The 10,165-nt window shown below is 41.8% G+C and overlaps 1 protein-coding gene across 1 annotated transcript in view; it reads left to right on the top strand.

Annotated features, from left to right (window-relative positions):
• The first annotated feature begins 323 nt into the window (after positions 1–323).
• The window catches only part of GNA14 (G protein subunit alpha 14), an 81,135-nt gene continuing 71,293 nt past the window's right edge, over positions 324–10,165 (top strand). Inside the window, exon 1 of the mRNA XM_075727232.1 lies at positions 324–444. Within this exon, the coding sequence (XP_075583347.1) occupies positions 324–444 (121 nt within the window). The remainder of the gene's footprint in view (positions 445–10,165) is intronic.

The following is a 10,165-nucleotide window of genomic DNA, read 5'->3' as shown; positions in this document are numbered from 1 at the left end:
ATTGTACTTTGTTTTTCAGTAACCGGCTCCCTGGGCTTCCCGCCCCCCCGGCCCGCCGCAGCCGCCAAGGTGTCCCCCTCCGCGCCCCCCGAGCTCCCCCCGGGTCGCTCCCGCCCCGCCGGAGCAGCGGCCCGCCCGCGCCTGCAACCGTTAACCGGCGGCGGGAGGCGGCACCTGCCCGCCCCGGCCCCCGCCGCCCCTCCGGCGGCGGTAGGGGAGGCGAGGCGAGGGGAGGCGGCAGCCCCTTGCCGCGGCGGGGCGCGGCTGGCGGACGGCTTTTCTCCGCTCCCCTCCGGCGGCGGGAGCCGGGGGCGCCGGTGGCCATGGCCGGCTGCTGCCTCTCCGCCGAGGAGAAGGAGTCGCAGCGGATCAGCGCGGAGATCGAGCGGCAGCTGCGCCGGGACAAGCGGGACGCCCGCCGGGAGCTGAAGCTGCTGCTGCTGGGTGAGTGCGGGCTGCCGCCGCCCGCCTCGGCCCGGCCGCCTGCCTCGGGGCGGGGAGACCCCTCGTCCCGGCGGGGGTCCGCTGGTTTGGGGGTCTCCTGCCGGCGCAGGCAGCGCGGCTCACTTAAAGTTTGAGGCGGCGCTCCCTGCCCGCGGCAGGGCTGGGGCGGAGTGGCGGGTTGTCATAGCCCTGTGCGCCGAGGCTGCCTGGGTGAGGGGTCTGTCTGTCTGTCTGTGTGTGTCTGTGTCTCTGTGTGTGTGCGTGTTGTGTCTGTGTGTGTGTGTCTGTGTGTGTGTGTGTGTGTGTTGTGTATGTGTGTCTGTGTCTGTGTCTGCGTGTGTGTGTTTCTTTCCGCGAGAAACCAAAGCAGACCCAGAGGTGCCCAGCACTGGGGGGGCTGTGGCGTTAGGTACGGTGGTGCCGTGGTAAGGCCTGGTGAGTGACAGCCGCAAGCTGAGGAGACGGTGTCGCACGCCTGGCCCGGACGCCTGGCCCGGACGCCTGGCCCGTCCCGTGGCTGCAGGAGCAGGGTGGCCCTTGGCACCGGTGTCCCCAGCACTGTGCTGAAGGCCTCCTGGTGAGGCTCCTCCGCTCCAGGGGCATCATTTCCTCCATCAACCACTTTTTTTTTTTTCAATGAGTGCTGTTTCGCTGGCGGTAATTCAGCTTGGCGGAGGTGTCGGTGAGAGCTCTGGTGCAGATGAGGTTGACAGGTTTAAGCCTTTCTAGCTGTTGGCAGCTGCACGCAGAGGCCAGACACACCTACGATAGCAGTTCCTGCTGCTCTGATACCGGCCGGAGGAGGAAACGAAGCCCATAGCAGTAGCTGAAAGAAAACAAGAAACTTGAAACCATCTAATAATACCAAATCTTAAACTAAGGTGAAGCGGCCTCAGTCTAGGAAAGATTTATTTTTCTGTGACAGCTGTTTGTGCCCAAACAGCTCGATGCAGAAGCTCTCAGGTGTCCAAGCTCCCAGTGTGGGAACAGCTTTTCTCTTGCTATAACCAGTGACAGAGGAGAAGTCTGCGTCTGTAGTGCCGTGAGTCAGTGAGCTGGTGGTACCGTGTACTAGTGCTAACACTCCCTTACTAGAGACTCTGCCTTCATCTCTGCTGCAGACGGCTCAAGGTATAGCAGCTTGCGTAACATACCACACCACATAACCAACCAGGCCTCAGACAGTAAGTTTTTGGGAAGACTGAACAAAACTGTAGATCAGAAACTAAGTTTAAACAGGCTGCTCTCAGTGCTGAATTACAAAATGATTTTAACGTGAAACTGATATAAAATGAAAATCCGAAATACTGACTCACCCTCAGTGCCATATATTTGGTTTCCTATGGCCTTTGCCTGTTACCTGTGTAGAAATTTGTGGTTGACTGATGCAACAGTCTAAACTGATGTCTGTTGGATTTTGGATTTTGCAGTGAATATTTGTAAGAAATAAGAATTGTTTATTAAAAACTCTAGTGCAATGTTTTATCTGTGCTGCTGATGTCGTGAAAGATTGGAAAGGAACTTTTATTCTAATTTACTTTTCTTCACTATAATGCTCTACCTTTAAGCAATTTAAATGTCATAATATTTACTGTTTTCACACTTTCTCCTCTGCTTTTGAGATATCACATACTATGCAATGTTGCTTTGCTTTAACTGGAAACACTGTGTGTGTTTTTTTATATTAATTTACTGGTTTTACAAGAAGAAGAGGTAAGCATGAGAACAATTCAGTTTGTTTTGAAAAACATAGGACTAACAACCCCCCCCCCCACCAAAAAACTTGCATTATCACTCTGTTTATATTTTTTCTTATTGAAATAATTGTAAACCACACCTTCTCCAGTTATATGCAGCAGTGTACAGCTATGATTATTGTACATTGTGCAAATTGAAAGAATTGTTGGACAGGCTGGCTGTTTGAACGTAAAGCAGAATATACAAATAATACTTATGGTTTGGGGTCAAGCATAATTTTATAGGTTTTTGAACAAGGAATAGCAGATTCTTATCGTGATTTTAGTAAAGGATTCAGGAAAGTAAATGGAAAGATAGAACCTAGTAGGCAAATCATAAGGAGCTGCTGCATCTAGAAATTGGGTCTGAATATCTTTGTATCAGAGATGAGATGAAATTTTTAACTGAGGGCGGTGTCCTTAGGTAACTCCTGGCTGCGTTCCTGTGGCCAGCTTGGTCAACATTGTTGAGTCATGGTGGGGAGAGCCCATGGATGACCAGCCTTGAGAGGCTTGGTTCTGGAGTCTGGATTTCTGCAACCTTTGAGTTATTTAGATGAAAACATTTTTCATAGCTATCTCAAAGGAAAGCTTTTGGCTAGCTTAAGACTTAGGTTTGATGGAGAAATTCGAGTGAAATCCCATGTCCCTATTAGCCACGAAGTCAAATGAGGCTGTTGGTTTGTTTTGAGGGCAAACCTGTCCAATATTTGAGTCCAAGTTTAAAATTGTGAGCAACTGTAATGTTATAACTTTAAAGGGCAAAGGTAAGTTTGACTCCTGTCTGTGTTCATCTGCTGGTTCTTGTTGCACCGTTGCCAGCGTCTCCTTCTTTAAAAAGTACTTTTACTTGCTTGTTGTAGTGCAAAGCCATCAAGGAAAACCTCAGGTGGAGCAGTAATATTAATCACTCATACAAAAAGACTGCAAACGTGTCGAAGAAGCAGTATACTTTTAAAGAAGACACCTTTCAAAAGCACTCATCTGTGGCGGTCTTCATGCATCTTGGGGGAATACCAAGCCTTTTTGGTAACTAGCTGTTGCAATAAACAAGCTAAAACTTTGTTCTGACCTAGGTGGGACATTACCAGTATATGTAATACTGTAAGAAGGGTAACTTGTTTGTGGTAGTAATTAGGATATTTTCTTGAATATGGATGTAAGTATGTACATCCAGATATTGCAAATGTACTTTAGAAAGTGTATTTTGAAGAATGTAGTTCTGTTCAATGAAAAGTAAAAATGTATCTTCTTGTCTGCAAATTTAGCTATTTCTTTCATCTTTTACGTGATAGGAAAAAAGGTGGTTTTTCTGGATTACCATGCATCCAGCAATGTTTTGTCATCAGAAAACAGATCTTCAAGGAATGATGCGCGAGAGTGGCATAAACATGACTTCTTTCCATAGCTTGTACTCTCAGCTTCCAACTGCTCCTGTCTCAGGAGCTTCCTGCGCCATACTGGGATTCTGAGTTTTCAACTACTCTCAATGGATTCCTCTTCCATGCATTTATCTAGCATCCTTCTGCCATCTGCAGCATTTTGTGGCAGGAGGTGGACAGCTTACCTGTGTTCTGTCTCCAAAACCACGTCCTTTTGTTTTCAGTTGGCCTATTCCCCTTATTTTAAAGCTCTCAATATTTGTTTTGAAAGAGACAACAGGCTGTCAGCATCTATTCACTCACTCCCATGCCTCTACTGGTTTTACAGACCTGTTACATCCCTCTTCAGCCATCTGTTTTCCTAGTTGAGGCAAATAAGTGGTTTTTTTTTTCTTCACTGTGCCCATGCACATGCATGGCAGTGGTGTGCTTATAAAAGGGGGGTATAATATATTTTGAAATCTTGATTCTTCTTGAGAAATATACTGGGAAATAGCTGTGGGGTTTTTTTGTTTTGTTTTAAGCATAAATTTTCATTGTTACCCTTGCATACCTGTTCCCTGCTCTCTTTTTTCTTCTTTTTTTTATGCTTTTCTTCTTTTTTTTTATTTTCTTCTTTTTTTTGCTTTTCTTCTCCTCCCCCCTTGCCCCCAGTCAGATGGGTCAGGGTTTCCCTCTTGACAGTGCTTGAAGACTTTGGATAGAGCTCAGGTTGTTCCATAGTACTGAGACCTTTTGCAGAACAGACCCCATTGCAGACATTATGGGTTCCTAAATAAAGACCTCATTAAAAACTCTTAATTAAAAGGGATTTGTTGCTGGGAGAAGTGGGCATTTTTTAAAAACAAAACCAAACAAAACAAATTTAATTGCTAAGAGGACAAAAGTTGTATTCCTTTCCTGGTAGCTTATTAGAGGACATAATAATTTATAAATAAATACTTAAATTATGATTGTGAATAAAGCTTCAATGCAAAACCTCTAAGCATGGGGAAGATAATGCTGCTTATGAACACATAACCATCAGACTCTGAACTGTGGGGGTGAGCTCACGTGGTCCTGCTGAAGGTCCGGTGAGGCCATTTCAAGTGGATTTTCTTCCAGCCTGCATCACTATAATGGCTGGGTGTGGAGGGGCATGTTTGACAGGCAGAGTCAGTTCTCAGTGATAAGCCAGGTTCAGATAGATCAGCTGGTCTTTTTAGGGCTTGTATAATGGAGAGTGATGCATCTGGGGAGGTAATCCACAACAGTTTTAAGAAATTATATAAAGATGGTAGGCTGGCAGTACATTGACTCCTGACTGGAAGTAGGAAAATCTCCGACCAGACAAGACTATGACAGATTTCAGTGTCTTCCCAGTTCTGCCAAAAAAGAATGCATTTGTAGATATATTCAGCTACAATCTAGAATGAAACAGTCCAGTTTTACATTTTCACTTATAGTTGGGTGTGTGGGCAGGAGCTTTGACTCAGGAGTATTGAACCAGGAACTTCCATACAGGTAGATGAAGCACTTTGTGGCATTTGTTGCAGTAGCAAGACATCTCTTTGGACCTTTTGTTTCCTTAAAAGAAGTCATTACATTTCTACAGGAAGTAGAATTTAATCTCTCTGAGAATAGGAAAGTTCTAGATGTGTCAGCACAGTTAATTTTTTTGATGGCACTGGGCAGGCTGACATTCATGGATGTGGTAAAATGCAACTTACTGTTTTTGAGTAGTTGTGTATGAGTAAGAAACCTGTCTGTGATGAAACCAATCTGAATTTGGACAAGTCAGAAAGATGCGGAGAAAGGAAATATATCTATATCAGTCTAGTGATGGTAGAGTCCCTCTTACCAAAGTCCTTAGTAGATCTGTCCATGTTAATCTAAACCAGCAGACTGTATAAATTAGTCCAAAATAAACATCTTTGGATTTAATATGAGCTCAAAGAGGCTCAAGACTGAGCATCTAGAGCGAATAGGATTTTTTTCTCAGCACACTAATGGCTTTGCATATTGGTTTGTCAGTTTTCTTCTGTAGCTCTCACTGGGTTGTAATTACCAAAACCATTTTACTCTTCCATTTTGAATATGGGTTTTATGCATCATTTTTAATACTGTCAGTAACCAGATCTGTGTGGTGAATGAAAGGCTGGGGAAAACCTTAAGGGCTGAGACAGAGCTGAGTTAATCAGTGAAAGTGACTGTAACTGAACCCATGTGTGTGTTGGAGGGCACAGTCAAGGCATCTTAGCTTGTGTAACTCCATAATTCATTGCAAATACAGACGTGAGATAAACTGCTGCTGTGCCTCAGCTCCTCACTGTTAACTGTCAATAATGGCTCTTGGTTTATCTTCCCAGGATACATACGCTAGAGGAGTGCTTATATCCTAAGTCATGAGGGCGTATCTGATAGTGATTGCTTGCCTTTCTGCAGCCTTTCTCCTCTAAGCTGTCTGCCTGCCTTTGTCAGACATATTTACTGTATCTGTGCTGGCTTCTGTGAACAGATTTTATAAAAAAAAAGAGGAATCCCTCTGCTTATCTACCTGGTAAATTTGTTCTTTTTGTTTCCTATCTGTTCAAAAATTAATACCAAGAAGAAATAGAGTAAAACAAATCTAACTTGAGTAGTTGCAAAGAGACAAGACTGTCTTAGTTTGAAGAATATTTTGACATGAATGTGGTTAATTCTTGTTCATTTTGTTTTAGTAGTTTGCTAACACAGGATTCCCAAAATTGGCTCTGGAGAAAACTGATGCAATGAACGAGTGCTGGTTATGTCTTGAGATTCTGATCGTGTACTACAGTTTCTAAGAGTAAATGAGATAATCCATTTGTTTAGAAGTTAATCTGAGCAAATACTTGATGCGAATCAGTTTCAGTAGCCACAAGCTTCATCATGATGGGCAGCTGTAGAATATTTGTAAACTGTTTGGACTGTGCATGGCTGACTGGCATAATGAAGTCCAGAGATAATGTAAGCATGTGTAATAATAGCTCTACCAGTGCTGTGTTCTTCATTCTTAATTATTTCTGAATCACATTACAGATAGTTGGATCAAGGTAGCATCCTTTTTTAAATTAGAAAAACTCGATGTGCTTTAATATTGAGAACCTGATTTTGCAGGGCTGAAGGTAGGCCGGTCCCTGGATGAACATGTTGGGTGGCAAAACCAGTCATAATTTACAGCAACTAACTCAAACCTTTGCTTAGGTTTTTACTCATCAGTATGTGCATCAAGACAGTAATTTTAGTTGAACTGGATTTTATTTCTGAGAAAGGCATGTTGAAGCTATCAGATGATAATTTATGAATTCTCCCCGTGTACCTTTTAATTAAAACAGCCTTTCTGCTCCTTGAATAGAACAGTTTAAATCTTTCTCTTGACATCATTGTGCAATTTTAAATGTTTTAAGGATTGTATTAAGATAACATTCCTTTGTTTGGAAGTTTAGCAAAATTATCATTGAATGCCAGTGCTTTGTGCAAAAACCATTTTTTTGTCTTCACTAGGTATTAGTTGCAAATGGCAGTTGTTTTCCAACTTCAGTATGCTCTGTGCTTCATTTTGGGAGAACTGTTGTGTTTCTGGTTGATGTCATCATTATCAAAACATCACAGAATTTTTTTTTTTTTTAATGTTCAAAGGTGTAGCAGTTACTAGACAACCAGTAGCAGTTGTTGTAAGATAAAACAACCACAATGTTTTGAGGAGGAAAAGGATCACAAGGCTTTGTTGCCTTTGGTTTTGTATTACCTGGTGTACCAAACTCATGAAGCACTAGTTTGGGAGGGGAGAGATTAGTAGTGAAAAGATGAAAACATGATGTGTTGAGACTGTTTTGCTACTTGTAAGGTCCCTAAAAGGTAATCCAGTGAAAGGAATAAGGTGGCATCCCCACAATTCTTCTATAAAGCAACATCTTATTGGTGACCATTTTGTTTTTTTGGTGTGCTGTCGTTTTCTGAGGTAGCTAATATTCATTCTTCATATTCCTTGAAGAAAACAACAGGACAAAATAAGGGAGACAATACAATTGGATTTTTTTTCTGTGACTGCTATCATAAAGGAAGATAACTGAATATTTTTTTTAATTTCATCCTATCTGGCCTTGTTTCCAAAGGAAATAATAGCATAATAGGCAAGGCAAAATTAGAATTTTCTGAAGTGATTGTTTTACTTAAAAGGGAGGTTAATGAGTAGTGTAATGTAATCATCTTTACCCTTCTGAAAGAATGAAGAAATGAACAATTATATTTTTGTGACAATGCTATTAAATCTTCTGTTAACTGCTAAGTGAATCTTGTTAGGATTGCCTTCAGATTACTTTCTTTTACCTTTTTTGCTTCGTTGTTCTTTGTGTAAGTTACTTTGTTTGCCTAATATTAGTGGAAAGAACTAAATCGAGTAGTAAATCTTTCTGCTTTGAAACTGAAATACAAGGACTAGTTTAAAATAAGCGTTCAGGATTCCACAGCTCCCCCATTAGGCAGCAACACTGTGTACAAAGTACTGGGCACTGAGCGAACATAGATGAACGTGAGAGATTATACATTGCAAGCTTTGATTTTGAAGTACTGAGGAACTACAACTTAAAACCAAAGCCTGACTCCTGGTTAAATTTCTCTCTGAGCAGCAGTGGCTGGGTGAACTAAGCAATAAATTGTTTCATCTGCACAAAGCAAACCCAATAGTGCCTATGTTCATTTTGTCTAATTTGCTGTGATTCATACAGTCTTTGCTATGACTGAGTGACCTGTTTCACTGTTCAAATTTATTAATATATTGCCCTGTAATATCACAATCACATTTTGCTCATATAGTTTAAGTAGATCTGGGCCCCTCAATACAAGAAAGACATTAAGGTGCTGGAGCATGTCCAGAGAAGGGCACCGAAGCTCGTGAAGGGTCTGGAGCACAGGTCTTAGGAGGAGCGGCTGAGGGAACTGGGGTTGTTTAGTCTGGAGAAGAGGAGGCTGAGGGGAGACCTTATCGCTCTCTACAACTGCCTGAAAGGAGGTTGTAGTGAGGTGGGTGCTGGTCTCTTCTCCCATGTAGTTAGCGATAGGACGAGAGGAAATGGGCTCAAGCTGCGTCAGGGAAGGTTTAGATTGGAAATTAGGAAAAATTTCTTTACGGAAAGGGTAGTGAAGCATTGGAACAGGCTGCCCAGAGAGGTGGTGGAGTCCCCATCCCTGGAAGCGTTCAAAAAACGGGTAGACGTGGCACTTTGGGACATGGTTTGGTCTAGTCTACCCTTGACTGGTTTAGTGTGGACTTGGTAATGTAAGGTTAATGGTTGGACTGGATGATCTTAAAGGTCTTTTCCAACCTAAACGATTCTATGATTCTATGATAAAATGATGATCTACTATTTTTTAATAATCTGTAATATTCATAAATGTATCTAGCTGGCCAGCTTTCCGTTTACCTCCAGAATAACCTAGTATGAATGAAAACACCCAAAGAAGGCGAGGACTGCTGTATGCTACTCCTTTACCTTCTTTTCATGGTTTAAGGGTGGCTGTATCACATCTTTATGGATTCATAGCTACCATTAAATGCACATTTTTGTCAAAACAATATTTAGCAAAGTCTGTTGTGTGTCACCAAGTCACTTTTTTTTTCCCACTACATAAACAGAAAACCTCTCCAAGTAATAGATGTTGATTTTATGTCTAGCAAGTGCTGATCCATGACAGATCAGTGCTTGGCTTCCACTTGAGTGAGAGAATCATGTAAAGCCACTATTATTTTTTTTCCTTTTTGATTTGTAAGAGCAGATGGTCAATTTGAACAAACAAATGCTTCTGAAAGAGTGCTTCTGTTGGAAAGAATAAAACATAAAACCTAAAATATTGTCATGGGAAATAGTTTAGCTCTAGGTTATGCAGTGAAATACTAAATACAAGCTTTAGTTATGTTTTACTTTTTACTTTAGCTAAATTGGTTCCAGGTCTAATGATTTCCTCCACTGAGGAAAGCAAGTTAGATCATTTTTTATGAGGAGTAGTAGTATACAAATTGTTGCCTCAAGAACTGTTTGCTTAAAATGTACCTTCAGAGCCCTTGAGATTGATTTTGCCACTTCCTAACATTGTAAATGTACTCTCTTTAATTTAATCTCTTTAATTTGGATAGTTATCTAAGCATGCAGCTTCATTTGCAAACATCAAAAAGGGATCAGAACTCATTTGGAATTTGTTTTCCAAAAGCTGTAGATATAGCTTTCTTTGCATGCAGAGTGCATGTTGTATTATCCAGCAAGGAGGCAGTTTACCTTGACTATGTTACTTTTCTCTGGCTTCAGTTTGTTTTAATGAACATTGCATCTTATGAAGTCTTCATATGCAAGCAGTTTGCAATGTCAGTGCTAAAAGTACTGTAAGATATGGTTGAAAAATGAATGTGCCAACATATGGCAGCCTGTTGTGAAAAAGCTGTAAAATACGAGTTTATTTACATCAGAGTCATAGAATGATACTACAATTTCTTGGACATCCCAGTTTCCACTGTTGTGTAGTTAACCCAGAGTGGTAATTGCAGCATAGGAGACTTTGAAATGATTTTCCATCACTTCTGTTTGCAAATTTTTCACTGATTGAAAACTG

Source organism: Pelecanus crispus, chromosome Z (genome assembly GCF_030463565.1).
Source record: "Pelecanus crispus isolate bPelCri1 chromosome Z, bPelCri1.pri, whole genome shotgun sequence".
NCBI classification, from domain to species: Eukaryota; Metazoa; Chordata; class Aves; order Pelecaniformes; family Pelecanidae; genus Pelecanus; species Pelecanus crispus.
Note: the sequence above shows the minus strand (reverse complement) of the source record. Positions and strands in the feature narration are given on the sequence as shown.